At 57.1% G+C, this 14837-nt stretch overlaps 1 protein-coding gene across 2 annotated transcripts in view; it reads left to right on the top strand.

Moving 5' to 3' along the window:
* The first annotated feature begins 6949 nt into the window (after window positions 1-6949).
* KCNIP2 (potassium voltage-gated channel interacting protein 2) overlaps window positions 6950-14837 on the top strand; it is a 45464-nt gene continuing 37576 nt past the window's right edge. The window contains exon 1 of one of the 2 annotated variants that reach the window (XM_027672201.1): window positions 6950-7092. In XM_027672201.1, the coding sequence (XP_027528002.1) occupies window positions 7020-7092 (73 nt within the window). In that variant the 5' untranslated portion in view covers window positions 6950-7019. The remainder of the gene's footprint in view (window positions 7093-14837) is intronic. The other variant, XM_027672203.1, reaches the window with a different exon arrangement.

The following is a 14837-nucleotide window of genomic DNA, read 5'->3' as shown; positions in this document are numbered from 1 at the left end:
TGGAGCTGCTGTCTTTCCCAGCTCGGTACAGGGCAGGCAGGGGGAGTTGCTGTTACCCCTGCCAAGTCACAAGTGCCATCATGTGTGTTGGGACTCGTGTGTGGCCATCAGTCTGTGGTAAGATTTACAGCTGGCTCTTGGCACTGGAAAGCAGCTCTCCATCTTGGTGTCAGCACCAATGCCTTATGGATATCTGTTCTCATCTCCTGTTGGTCTCTGTTACTTGTTGGGATTAGCAGGGTTGTGCTGGATGAGACTATGTCCCCGTGGAGGTGATGGGTTTTTTTGGCAGATGAGCTATTGCAGTAACCTGAAAGGAAAGAAGTAAAGCCCAGCTTTGGGAGGTGTAGAAATCTGAAGGGACCAGGATAAGATGTGTTTTTCCCCTAGTGGGAACTTACTAATGCCTTTGCTGATGCTTTCAGGAGGAGGGCAGACAGAGAAGTAAGTGAATGGAAGTCTAGGCCAGGAGTCTGGAGAAGGGCTTTTGCAAGGTCTGTGGGACCTGGAGGGCCCTGGGGCTGCTGAGAGTCCTTCTGCTGGTCAGAGACCTGGTTCTTCCCCATCAGAGTACAGTGTGATTGAGCTCAGTGCAACACTGATCAAGCAGAGGGGTGATCCCAAATATATCTGACAGGCAGCATCCTCGGGGGAGCATCTCTGAATGCTCCTGTTGTCTTTTTAAAGCTTCTTTAGGCCACCCTGCCAGGTGCTCAGGGATGCAGACCTCAGATCTGATCCAGAGTGGCTGTCACCTCTCTGGGTTTTGACTGACTGCAAAGGTAAATGCTCAGGACAGGGCTCCACCAGACTCTGTCCTACAGCTGTTCACACATCACTCAGGACCAGCAGCTTGTGCCCAGATGAGCCCCTGCCTCTCCTGGACAAAAGAGGGTTCCCCTGCAGCCCCCATCACCTCAGCACGCCCCAGAGGGCCAGGACAAGTACAAGGTCCTGCTGCTGTGGCTCCACACTGCGCCGCCCTTTCCCAGCTTGGTAGCTGCTGGAGCACAGGCCGGGCCATGCTCTGCAGCCTCTGCTCTCCGTGCTGTCCCTCCAGGGCTAATTGAATCATGTGGCTGGAAATTGAATCCAATTGAATAGATTAAACGAGTCGGGCTTGCTGCTCACTGCAGGGCAGCTCAGAGGCTTGCCAGGCTGCTGCCAGAGGCTGGGAGCTCCCAGGAGTCCCGTGGGGGCAGGAGGGGGCTGGGGAGGTGGGCACCCGCTGTGCTGGGCTGCTTCTACAGCTCTGCTGTGGGAGATGAACCCTCAGTCATTTCTCAGTGATGTGCAGCTTGGCTGTGTCCCAAGGCCCACAGGTCACTCTGCTACAGGCATACAGAGGTTGGGTTGGCTCGTTTCCCCACTGAAGCAACTAATGACTAATTAGCTGGAGCTCCTCTGCTCCGGAGTTCAACCTGGGCCCTCCTGGCAGTGTCCAGGGGCGAGGATGCTTTTATGACCTGTGGCTGTTCAGCAGCTCCGATCTGGTTGTTCTCCCAGCCCTACAGCAAGTGATGCTCCAGCAGAATCCATCTGGGCACCCTGGCCCCATGCCCCGCTTTTGACCCCTCTGCTGCCACCATTGCCAGGCTTGTGGGATGGGACAGGATGGAATGGAATGGGATGGGCAGTAGAGTGCTGAGACCACAGTCACAGCGGGGACATCCCCTCACATGGAGGTGAGCTCGGGCACAGGGCCCTGGCAGAGCAGGACGTGTGTCCGCAGCGTGGACTCACAGCAGAGAGGCACACCTGTTTTCATAGCAGACCTGAGATGCTGAAAGAGCCCCTGGTGTGGCATCCAGCACAGCACAAGTGAAGGTTGGAAATAGTATCTGGTTCCTCTTTAAATTAAAGCTGAGCCCACAGGCACTGAGCACACAAACATGACATGTTTTGTAATGCTGAGAGGGCTCATGAGACTAGAGGTACATCCTGAGCCGAGGAATGCTCTAATTCAGTCTCAACTCCCTAAACCAAGTTTTTTCTTCGCACAGATTTTGCATCTGTTATGCAGAAGTGGCAAAGAAACATTCTGGGTGGGCACAGAGCCCCACACCGCCCACCCAGCAGTGGGGCCATGCTGGGGAATCCCTCCTTGGTGGAGGCATTGGCAGAGGCAGGTGACTGGCTTTCGAGGATACAGAGTGCGATGCAAAGTTTTTTCTCCCTCCTGCACAGCCAGATTTCTCGCACCTGCTGGTTTGCATTTGACAGAGGAGGTTCCCTTCCTCCTGCAGTATTCCTGCTTGCAAGGCTCTCCCAGCAGCTTGCAGCATAATCTGTTCCTCCTCCAGCCTCACAAGATTTCCAGCACCTGAAATTCCCCACAGGTTTGAGTCTCACAGTGGGTCCCATCTGCCCTGGTATCTCTTCAGGGTGGGTTAATGGAGATGGGAGCAGCTTTGCCCTGTGTATGTCCTGGGTGATGTCTCCCTCAGGCATCGCCTCCCCAGGACCTGCTGCTCTGCCGTAGCTGCTCCCCTAGTCCCCAGGGCACCAGAGACCCCAGACTTGTCTCTGCAGAGGCCAAGGGGCTTGTCTTGGTCTCGTGCCACCCAGATCCATTTCCTTTGCAGATGTAGTAAATATTGTGATTTATTCCTGAGTGAGGCTATTTGCCCTGCCTGGAGCCCTCCCCAGACACTTGCCTGGCCATGAACGTCCCTGCTCCAGACTGGGGGGGCTGCATGGGCCCTGGCAGGGGAGTAGCCCCTGGTGTCAAGTTACTCATCTCCATCTAAGGTGGCTGTTTGCTAGCATGTTTGCAAGGGGTGGAGCTGGTTTAAGGGGCTTCTATTTCTGCTCTCTGCCCCTAGAACCAGTGCCTGGGTGCTGAGCCCCATGTCCCAGCCCAGGAGCTGCCTGGGAGCCCTCTCTGCTGGGGAAGCAGAGCTGTCCCTTACCTCCGAGTGTAAATCTGAGCCCAGAGGCACCAGGCGACCACAGCCAAAATAGGATTAATGGCATCTGCTGGGAGCACATCCCGAGGACTGCTATTGATGACCGTGGCTTTAAAATACTGTTAACAGTGGATAAAGCACCATGATTTAAAGCACTCGGCAATTACATCTCTGTTTGAAATTTCCTAAAGATAGGATCAGGCTCCCAAGCCCTGCTCTCTGCTTTTCCGATAGAACTAATAAGAATGGAGATATGCAATTAGAGAACGTGCAGGCTGGTAGGGCAGATCAATGCCTTGTGGTTACCTAATGAAGTGTTAAATTACGTCTTTCCTTCTCCCTGTCCCTCTGTAACACCCACAGCAGGCTATTTGCAAAGAGCAGAGGGCCTGGGGGAGAGGTCCCTACATTCCTGTACCCCAGCCCGGTGGGGTGCAGACCCCAGCACTCCTGCTTCCTCTTCAGGGTCGTGCTTCTGTGGATGGGAGTAGTTTGGAACTGTCTTGGGTTTTGTGTTGAGCCTGGAGTTTTCAGCAGGGCTCTGTGGGGTGTGTGGGGGCATGTGTCCCCAAAGCCAGGGAATCCCAAGAGGGAGCTGGAGGCATGGGCCTCCAGCTGAAGGGATCAGCCCTGTAATTGCAGGTGAGTGTCCTCAAGAGGAGCAGGGGTCGTTGTCGATGGGCTCAGCTCAGTCCATCCTGGGTCTGGATGAGGCTGGTGGCAGGCTGGCACTGCTCTGCCTGCAGCCAGGCTCTGCATCCAGTGCCCCAAACAACACTGAAGCATCCCCAAACCTGTCCCCTTCCCCAGTTACTCATGACAAGGCTGCACAGCTGAGGACAAGCAAGGCCCCCGGACAGAATTGCCCTGCCCTGCTCACCCTGACTCAGAGCCATTCCTGGCTGCAGCTCTGCTGCCTGGGGAGCAGCATTAATCCCGTGCAGATGTCCCTTACCAAAGCACTGCTGCCCAACAGGGTGACAGATAGGCCACTTAGGAAACATGCCTGATGCCCCAGCTGATGCAAATGGGTGAATTCCATCATGATGAGGGTGCATGGGCAGTCCTGGGGACACCCTGCCTCTGAGAGACACACAGCCTGGGATGCACCTCAGGGGGCAGCACCATTTGTGCTCCTACTTTGCCTCCCTCCTTGCATTTCCCACCTGTCCTGCTGTTCTCCATCCCCATTGCACCCCACTGCTGGCTGTGCCAAGCTCTGGGGATGGTTTACATGGCCCTGTTTCTCTCATGTCTCTCTGCTGCTGTCCCAGAGATGAGTTTGAGGCCAGGGCGTTTCTACAGGACCCCTGCCTGCCCCAGCAGGCTGGATCCATCCACCTGCCAGCCCTCCACACTTCCCTGCCCTGGGTGTCAGAATGTGGATTTCATGGTTAACTGTGCCTGTGGAGCCTGTGCCGTGTCTTGGCCATCTAGGGCATGGCCCTCCCTCCTGGTTACCCCTTGTAACTGGGATCTGGGCTCTCGGGAGCCAGCAGAGCTCTTCTCATCCTCTGTAAACAGTTAATCCAGTGTCATCTGCAGCAACACAGACCACCAGCCCTGCCTTTGGATGGCTCCTGCCCGCCCTGGACCTGCTGATTGCTTTTGTGGTGGATGAGGCCAGAAGCAGCAGGACTGTACAAGGCACACTTTGATTAAAGCCTTGGATGCTACTTAGGTGATTTTCCTCAGCCTGGCACAGTCACAGTGAGATGTGCTGCAAAAGATGCTCAGCACTCCGGGATGACTTTGTCGCCGTGCTCATCCCTGGCCGGACATGTTTACCAAGGTGTCTCTGCATCCAGTGTACCCACAGCAGGACCCCTGTCTGGGTCTGGACAGAAGGGTAGAGACCAGACCCATTCCTGCAGCAGAAAGGGCTTCTCCTACCCTGGCATCCTGCAGACCCCCAGCTTCTAGTGCCCAGAGGAACATTTAGGGGAGGATGTTGTATTTTTCCCAAGAGAAAGGCTCAAAGGCTATGAATCCTGGCAGAATGCCCGGCTCTCGTGTTTGCTAAGGAAAGGAGCCGTAACCAGTGAGCGAGTTGTGTCCCCCTTTTTCTACGCTGTGAGGAGGAAGTCTGTGTCAGCCTGGCCCTGGGGCTGCCCCATCCTACCCTATGGTACCCACCAAACCGCCCAACTTTCCCCCTCTCCCCAGCCTGGCAAAGCATCTTTTGCTTGCCTGCAGGAACAGGAGCACTTAGCTGGGATAAAAATAGCCATGTTTGCCTCCCAATGGACCAGGGATGGCAGAAGGTGAAAACTTCCCTGTGCAGCTCTGCTGCGCTTGCCACATCCACAGCAGGATGGACCTGCAGAAAGCGAAAGGCAGGGTGGATGAGCTTGGGCAGGGATCACATAGCTCACCCCCCCTTTGCCCCCCCACTACTTCCCTGGGACACTTCTGGTCCCCAAGAGCCACCACAAAGACGTGGCCGAGGATGTGGTGGAGAGGATGAAGGAAGGAGGTTGAGGAGGCCAAGGAGCAGCAGGATGGACAAGCCCAGAAGCACAGGTGAATCGGGGGCTGGCCAGGCTCCAGCTTTGCTTGTCAGGCTAAGCAGAGCAGGCACCACTAGAGCTATCCCAGGAGGTTTTCTTCAGCCAGTCAGTGCATGCAGGCTCTGTGCAGTGGCCGGGCCACAGGGAGGGCTGGGGGAATGTGTTTAGTTCTCCAAGCATTTCTCCACTGCGTTTTCCTCGCTAAATGGCTCTTATTTTTAGATCCAGGCAGTTGCTAAGCATCGCTGCCTTGCTAAGGCGGCTTCTTTCATGGCTTGACACCAAAGCACGCTGACAACACGCTGCCTCGTGAGCATGGCCCTCCCTCCTTGCTGCTCCGGATTCCCTTCTGCCCTGCAGCTCCTGTGGGCTGGGCTGGGTGCAGGGATTGGGATGGGATGCTTTGCCTCCTCCTGCAGCTCCTGTTCCCCCCATCTCTCTGCATGGATCAAAGAATGAAGGGAGGAAGTGCGGGGAAGCACTGGGAGCTGGGCAGCCCCTGAAATGTGCCCAGGACCAACGTCATGGGGCAGTCAGTGCTCGGGTAATGGCATAACAAAAGTCCCTGGCTTTGTCCGTGGCAGGGACTCTCCAGCACAGTCTGCATCCCCCGGGATGGCAGCCTGCACAGATGGCAACAAATAACCAGGGGCAGCAGCGGGACATCAAGTTCCCAGTGCCAGATGTACCGGTGGGCTGTGAGCTCCTCTCTTGGCAGCACCGTGCCTCTGGAAACCTCTTCAAGCGTATTGCTGCTTCACCCTTTCCCTGGGGCTGCAGGAGATGGGGGTAAAATCCCGCGAAAGACTCCAACCCGCATGGAAAGCCATGCTCGGCGTGGGGGCGGCAGTGGGACCTGCTCCTGCGCTTGGCTGCAGGGAGGGGGACCTGGCCAAGCCTCTTCTGCATCTCTTGACCCCTTCCCATTCCTTCCGTCTCGGACCGATTTTACATTCATCTTCTCCTCCGAGGCGGGGATGCAACAGCCGCGCGGGACTGGGTGGGACTGGGTGGGTCTCCCCTTCCTGTGGGTCCCAGGGCGCAGCCGTGGTGCATGGACACCGACGCGCAGGGCTCAGGGGTCCCTAAATCCCCCACAGTGGTCTGTGGGGGGTCTGCGCCCCTTCTGCCCCACGCCTTCTTCATCTCTGTCTCCTTTTCTGTCCCTGCGCGGTCCCTGATTCCCGGGGCTCTCCCGAACCGCCGGAGCCCGCACCTCGGTGCAGCCCGGAGCAGCTCTCTCCCTGCCTCCTCACGGGAGCGCTCCCGCTCTCCGCCCCCCGTCCGTGCCTCAGTTTCCCCGAGGCGGCAGTGCCGGGTTGACGGCTCCCGGGAGGAGGCGGGGAAGGACGGGAGGGAGGGGGCGGCCGTGCCCAGCCCCGGCGGCGGCGGGGACCGGGGCGGCTGCGCGCTCCTGCTGCCGTGCCGAGCCGTGCCGAGCCGCGCCGAGCTCCCTGGCACCGCCGGCCCCTTGCCGCGGCCGCGCTGAGCGGCGCGGGCGGCGGGGCGGGGGGAGGCGGCGGCCGCGGGCAGTCCCTGCCCGCCGGCGCAGCCCGTGCGCCCCGTCGCCGTTCCCCCCGCCGCTCGGCGGGGCGGGAAGATGCGGAACAAGGGCAGGAAGGAGAGCCTGTCCGACTCTCGCGACCTGGACGGCTCCTACGACCAGCTGACGGGTGAGTGCCGCCGCCGGGGAAGGTGCAGCAGCCACTGGGACCACGGCGCGGGGCGGCCCCGGGCACCTGCTTCCAGCCCCGCTGAGCCCCGGTCCCTGCCCGCTCCGCTTCGCCTCACGCCTTGCTCGGGGAGAGGGGGAATGGCCGCGACCCCGCGCTGGAGCAGGGTGACAGTCCCGGCCTCGCAGGGGGATGCTCCGGGGGCGGTAGGGTTGGTCCCAGCCGGTCAGCGGTTGTCCCGAGGCAAGGAAAAGGCCCCGGCCGGGGGGAGGGATGCCTGGATCGCTTTTGGCCGCCCCCAAGCTCACGCTCCCTCACTATCACTGTTATCCCAAGCCCCTCGGGACACCAGTGTCTGGCGTTTGGCTCTCTCCACCATGTCTTGGGCCACCCTCCCTGAGGTGGCACAGCAGCACCCCAGCAGTAGGTTCCCCAAGACTGGAGAGACTCACTCTGCTCAGAAAACCCCAGCAGCACCACAGAGCCTGGTGTCTTCACCTATCACCTGGTGTTCCCTAGAGTATCTCCAGAGATATTCCACCCCTGGATGGGGTTGGCTGCAGGATGGGGAGGACAAAGATGACCTGTCTGTGATGCAATTCCTTTCCCCTCTATCTTCTGTCCCAGGGAGTTGCTGGGCATCCCACATCCCACCACATCTGTCCACCCATCACACTTTATCCCCCACTGTCCGATAGTGAAGCAGCTGGGCTGGAGCTGGCAACATCCCTCCTTCCCCATGTGCTCTCCACAGATCAGGCCGAATCCTGTCCCCTGTCAGGGCCCCTGTTGCAGCAGCTGTGCAGTGGGGCAGCAGTTCCACCTGCCTCCCAGGACCCATCATGGAGCTGAACCCGTCCATAGCCAGTGGGATTGGGTGCCCTCATGCCGCAGGCACTGTGATGTGTGCACAGGCAGCTCCTCTGACTCCTGGTGATGCTTTTCCTACCACAGTCTGGAGTGAATTTCAGGCTTTGCTCTGGAATTTCGAATAGGTGGTGGTAGCAGGGCAGGACCTCTGCTCTGCTTTCCTGAGCAACCCTACACATGGGGGTTGCTTACTGTCTGCCCAAACGTGCTTCAAAGAAGATATTTTTGAGCTGTGTAGGAAATTGGAACCCACACACAACTTTTGGTTTCTCCGGTAACTTTAAATGTCCATATGGATTTAAATTAAATCAAAGTTAAAAATAAATTCCAGTCTCTCTGAGACTGAGACCTTTTATGCCTGGACTTACCTCTGAACCAACTGTGCAGCAGGAGCCTGGGTGGAGGGGAGCTGTGCCACCACACAAGCCCCTGTCCACAGGAATGGGGCTGCAGGGAAGTCTCTGGGGAACAAGGCTGGAAATATCTGCCCCATTTCCCAGAGAGGGAAACAGGCCCCAGTAGGGCATGTCACTCATTTGCCATTGCTGTCAGGTCATGACCTGCCAGGGCAGAGCCTACAGTAACACCAGGGAGGAGAGGGAGCTGGTCGCAGTGGCACTGATTTCCTCTGCATTGGCTGAATGCGCTGGAGCCATCCTTCCCGGTGGAGAGAAAGTTGTCTTTCTCACAGAAAGTGTGGAAGTGATACAGGCAGGAGAGGGAGGGTTTACTAGCTTGAGCCTCTGCCTTCTAACTGGCCTAGGCTCTGCTGGTACCCTGCGGATGCAGTGAGGAGTCTGGACCACCATGGGGCCATAGTGAAACCCTGGCTTGAAACTGGCAGTGCCGGTGTGGGCTTAGTCTCTCCCTGCAGATGGGAGTGTCCCTGCTGGCACCTGCTGTTCGGTAGCACAGCAGTGCTTGGGGACAAGTATAAGCAGTTTGGCGTGTTCCTGCAGCTTTGGAGACCCCCCATCCATCAGGATGTGTCTGGATCTAGAGGATATCTTCCATGCAAGAGGTGTTAACCGAGAGATGATTTGGTGTCAGGTGATGTGACAGCCCCACAGCAGCTCCAGCAATTGCAGCTGTGCATAGGGACAGCAGTCAGTCCTGCTCCCTCCCATCACTGCCCAAGAACAGGAGTGAAGACAACGTGATTACCATCTGTGCATGCCCAGTGTGTAGAAGGTTTGCAACACTTGCTTCCAAAAGAAGGAGAGTGGCAGGACCCCCAGCCACGCTCAGGAGAGAAACCCTCCATACTGTACCCAACAGCACACTCATTTTTAAATTTAAAAAACTGTTGAAAATGAGGGTGCAGTGACAGCCCCCCCTCCCTGCAGCATCTCCAGCAGTGCCCAGCTGCCCCAGCTGTGCGGGCACGTGGATGTGTGTGTGAGAGGCCCGAGTGAATGAGAACTGCCTGTGTGTGAGCAGCAGGGAGAGCAGCACTGCTTCCTGTGCCGGGGGAACACGGGCTGGCTGCGCTGGGGTGAGCTGGAAAGGGCCTTGCCTGTGCTGGCCCAGGTGTGGCGGTGTGGGGCAAAGGCAGGCAGTGGCCATGAGTCTGTGGCTGGGCTCCCACCTGGGTATTAAGGAGAGAAATGTTTAGGTTACGCCACTAGGAAATTAAACTGGTCCATTTCTGGGATATTTAGATGACGCTAGCGAGAAATAAAAGCCCTCCATAAATTACATTATTCCTTCAGCCTCTAATGACATGAGTGATTAGTGTGCAAGCAGAGCCCAGAGCCAGTGTCTCAGGACTGCTCTGGCCATGGCCCTCTACGCAGAAGAAATGGGAGTCCAGTGCCGCTTTGTCCCAAGAAGCATGGGTACCACGTCCCTGGCCCCAAATGCTGGCAGTGTGAGAGGTGAGTGGGCTTGGAGAAGGGTTTTGCTTCTGCCTGATACTGCAGGGATGTGTGAACAGCAAGGCTGCCCCAGCTCCAGATGGGGAGCAGGGGTGGTTGCCCTGGGATGGCATATGCCAGCATAGGGTCAATACCTGGGCTCTTTGGGCTGGGGCAAACCCCCTAACTGCCTTTCAGAAAGATAAGGGATTCACCTCCAGGTCTGTTGGGTCCCCAGAAAAGGGTTAGCAGGATCTCTTTTCACCCCTGCTTTCTCACCCCTGCTTTCTCCCTTCTGTTGTCATGATGTGGGGACTTGAACAACCACTTTGCTCCACCTCAAAGGCAGCCGCAGCATTTGCAGGGTTGAGCAATTGCTATAGTGATCATCCGCAGAGCTTTGGGATCCTCCTGTTTCTGGAAGCATGGCTGATGGATGGGGACTCCCCACCTCTTAGCACTTTTAGCAACCCACTCTGGGAGATGAAAGCCTAGGTACCAGTGTAGTGGCAGCACAGCATCTGACTGAGCTCTCCTCCCTACCTGGAGGGAGAGTGTTTCAGAGGCATTTCTCTCCATGGCAGTAAGAAAGGAGAGATGGGGCTGAGCTGTCTCCCATAGACACACCAAAGGGAGGACTGGCCAGTCGGGTTGTTGGGAGCACAGTGGGAGTAGGGTTCTGGTCCCTGCCACGGGATAAAGCCGAGGAGCCGCGCCCTGGCAACGCATCTGCCGCAGGCAGGTCCCAGGTGATGGGCAGATCTAGGGCTGCGCCAGGGACTTGTTCTGCTGCCGGCAAACCCAACAGCTCCATCGTGGCTGCTCACAGCCATAGCGTAGGACTTCCATCTGTGAGGGGGATAATTTATTTCCCAGGGTGTGGAGGAGGTGTCAGTGCTAGCCTGTCCCAAATAATAGTGTGTGTAGGGGGAAGCACTGGGATCTGCAACTGGAGGATGGAGTGACAAGGCCATTGGGTGGGAGCAAGGGCATAAGGCAGGCAGGGGCTAGCCAGGAGCCCATCTTCAAGTGTGCATGGCACGTTGTGTGGTGTGCCTGTGTGCTGGGGTGGATCCCAGGGAGAGGGACTGGAATGAGGACTGTGCCCAAGACCACTTCACCCATGCCCAGAATAAAGCTCCTTCTCTTGCCCAGTTGCTTCCTTGAGAAGCACAGGAACACCGCTGGCTGCACAGCCCTGCCCTCATGGGTCTATCAGAGACAGCTGCCTGCATCCCTCTGCTCAGTGTCAGGCATCGGTTGTCCCCTCCTCCTAGAAGCAGTCCCCAGGAGGGGTAGCACACACTGGTGTCCTTCCCCTGGGGTTCCAGCCCATGGGAACCGAGAGTGTTGCCCATCCCCCTGCTCCCCTGTTAATCTGCCTCCTCTGCACTGCTGCTGTTGCCCCACACGACTCCCCTTCCACTTGCCACTTCTGCTCCTGCAGCGTGGTGGTGAGGCTGGGCTGGAAGCTGGGCTGACTCTCAAGCCAGGTCCCCAAGCTCCCAGGAAGTCCTCTGTCAGAGTGGGGTACTGTGGGGTTAGGGTCTTCCACTCGTGTGCCAGGACAGAGGGCTCCCATGGGTCCTCTTCATGCCAAAGCGCCTTGCCCTCATTGACTGCTGCACCTTCCTGGGGTGATGGGACTGTTGCCTAACTCTTCCTCATCTCTGTCTGCTGTCTTCCTCCTTCTGGCATCTGTACCCTCTTTCTCTTCCCTCTTTGCTGTCCTGGCTTGTCTGCAGCTCTTTGATGCTGATGAATCCCCTCTGACAGGGTGTTGTGGCCCTCCCTGACCAGAGGCTGAGATCCTGGGGGTCCCTGATGGAGGGGATGCTGCTCCAAACCTGTGCCAAGGAAAAGCCTCACATGGGGCAAGGAGCATGTGGGTCATACTGCTGGGTACCACTGCCCATGGACGGGTTGGATTTTGCAGTTGGAAAGGCTGGAGCTGAGATTTTGGCAGCCGCTGTTACATCCCTGCAAACAAAGGCAGGTCGGAGTCCACAGGGAATTGGTGGCACAGGATTAATTGACAAGAAGTTTGTGGATTTGAGTGGGGCAGTTATACAACTGATTTCTGCAGATGCTGAAGCATAATTTATGGGCTGTTGCAATTTTGTCCAAGGGGTATAGCTCCTGCTGCACAGGGCTGGCCGTGCATGGGCTCTTTCACCACGGGCAGAGTTTTTCCCCACCGTTGGCCGTGTCGCAGCTGGAGGTGCCCGGACTCGGTGGTGCTGCTCTTGTACTGTGTGTTGTGCTGGAACCAGTTGCCCCTAGAGCTTTGGGAGCCCAGATAGGAGGAGGTTTGGTCTCTGGAGCAAACTCTGTTTCCCTCTGGACCGTATTGGGTCTATATGTCCCAGGTGGAGCTGAGCTGCACTCCTCACCGCCAGAGCATCAGTGGGTCACACCAGTCCTGAAGGACAGGAGAGACCCCATTAGTGGAGCTGCCCCCACCTCGCTTGCTGGCTCTACTCATTAGTGATGTTTTCATTAGGAGAAGTGGTTTGGTTTTGTTTAAGCCAAATTGCTGTGCTTGGGAGATGATAAATCCATCTGCTGGCAAATCACTCTCCTGCCCGGAATGGATCCCAGCCCTGGGCTTTAATCATGCCGCAGATGAATGAGCCTCTAGTGAAACAAATCTCCCTGCTGTCCCTTGCCAGGGGGGCTGAAGTGGGTGGGCTGATGTCATGGTGAGGAGCTCTGGCTTGGGGTAGAGAATCAAAACCCTTCACTAAGGTTGCAGAGCCCTGAGGGTGGTTATTGCTGAGCAAGTGAAATGCTGGGGCTGTTGCAAGTGGCTTCCCTGGGAGCAAAGGGGGAGAGGAGCCCCTTTCCATGGGACAGGGGCTGTGGGTGGGTGCAGGGGTCCTGTTCAACCCACCATCCATGCCAGAGTGCCAGGGCTGGGTGGGTACCACGCCATGGTGGTGAGTGGCAGGATACAGAGGATGAATGTCCCCGCTCCCAGCGATACCCCACTGAGTGCTTTGCAAATGGTATGTGGCAGTTGGGCTGTGCTGGGTAGGAGGCTCTTATTGGGGTCCCCAAGCTGCTATGGCTCTGGCTGCTTCTGGCTTTTAAGTAAATTTGTCTTCCGCTTCAAATGAAAACGGGTGGTGCGGTCCCCGGGGAGCAGTGAGAGTAATTAGCTTGTTTGGAGAGGGAGCCCTGCGGGAGGGGAGCTGGGGGCAGGATGCTGCCGCCTTCAACAGGAGCTGACGGGAATGGGGGATGCAGGAGGGTGTCACCTTCAGTGCTTCTGAATCTGGGCTTTCTTGAACGTTTCCCCTCTGGTCCAGACAGGGCAAGTCACCTACAGAAACTTGTGGACAGGGGTGCTGTTGGCTTGCACATATGTGTCCACGCCTCACATGCCTCTCCTGCCCCTAAGGCTCAGCTCCTTCTGGTTCTAGGTGACTCCAGCCCCATTTTGGCAGGAGGCACTCTGCTTTTGAACCTACTGGGTTGGGGTCCCCTCCTGTTCAGGCAGCTGGGCCAGTGTTGGCACTGCTGCTTGGGACTCTGGGTGCGGCAAGAGGGTCAGTGTCCCATCCATGCTGCTCCTGCTTACTGCACCTGGGGATGCTGAGGTCTGCAGGACATACAAGCAGGTGCCCCAGTTCCAAGCACTGGTGCTCATCCGATTCCTGCACCAGCTCCATCTGCAGTGAGTGTTTTGGAGGCTGTGCCCTGTGCAAGGCGAGGGTACTGCATACCCCTGCATCTAGACAAACCTGATCCATGCTCCTCTTAGAGAGCGCTGGGCTGTACCTGGGACAAGCAGGTGGCTTTGTCTTGCGACATCTGTGGAGAGGTCTGTCAAGGACCACACTCCAGTAGCAGCAGTGCCTGAAGGTAGACAGGGGATACTCAGAGCCCCGAGGGATGGTGCCAGGCTGGCAGTGGAGATGACTTCACCTCTGGCCCCTCTCCACAGAGCAGATCGGGGACAATGATGGAGAGACTAACTCAGCAGGTGGGGTGGTGGCACAAATCTACCACCACAGCTCTGATGCAAAGGCTTAGGGACTGACTGGGTAGGATAGGACCATCCCTGGGCTGTCATGCTGTGCCTGTGAGACATGTCCTGTCCCATGGCAGTGACATTCCTGCAGGGAAGGGACTAGACCATCTGAAGCAGAGGAAGTTCTCTTGGCAAGATGCTACTGTGAGAGACTGGCAGGACCCTGTCACTGAGCCTCTGTGGGGCAGAAAGTGGGACCTTACTCCTGGCTTCAGGCACTGACCTAAGCAGCAGAGCTGGGATGCTCCAACTCCCTTACCTGCCCTCTTCCCATCACCAACCACGCATTTGGACACCAAAAAAAGTGCTTTTTAGGGATGGAGCCTTGGTGATGGTCTGGCCCGGATTTGAGTCACAGGGAAGAGGGGGTTCTGTTTTTTTTTCCCTTGGCCCAGCTGGGGAAGCTGTGGGATGCAGGGAGGCACTGGAAAACTTGCACACCCATGGGTCAGGAGCCAGGGAAGAGCCATCCAGCTGCTTTCATCGGTTTCTGCAGCCCATCCAGCTGTGGTGGGGTGAAATGAGAGCTGGCCTGCTCACTAACGAGATTAGATAGGCAAGCCATTGCTCCTGGCCCCTTTGGTTAATCGCTTCTTCCTAGATTGAATTTTTTTAAATTGCATTGCTTACAGAAAGCCCCTGAATGGGTTTAAAGGCAATAATCTACCCAGCCCTCCATCACTGCAAGGGTCCCCCTGGGGCTACTTGGCAGTGGGTTGCTGAAGTCCCCACTGTGTCTCCACGTGTCTCTGGTGTCCCCAGGAGGTGGCTGACAGGGCTGGCCCTTGACAGTTCTTGATTTATTCCAAGAGGGAATACGCATTAATTTTTAATGGTGTGATTTAGCAAAGCCTCTAGAGGTGACGGAGAAGAGAGCAGGTCAGATGCCAGGCTCTGTGCTGCAGTACATGTGGCAGATTCGCTTCGTCCCCCACTGCTGCCCTGAGGGCCATGGTGGGCAGCTGCCCACCAGCCCATCCTGC

The sequence above is a fragment of the Neopelma chrysocephalum genome, unplaced genomic scaffold (assembly GCF_003984885.1).
Source record: "Neopelma chrysocephalum unplaced genomic scaffold, ASM398488v2 Primary Assembly neopelma1_97390, whole genome shotgun sequence".
NCBI lineage: Eukaryota > Metazoa > Chordata > Aves > Passeriformes > Pipridae > Neopelma > Neopelma chrysocephalum.
The sequence above is the reverse complement of the archived record's forward strand: the minus strand, read 5'-3'. Positions and strand labels throughout refer to the sequence as shown.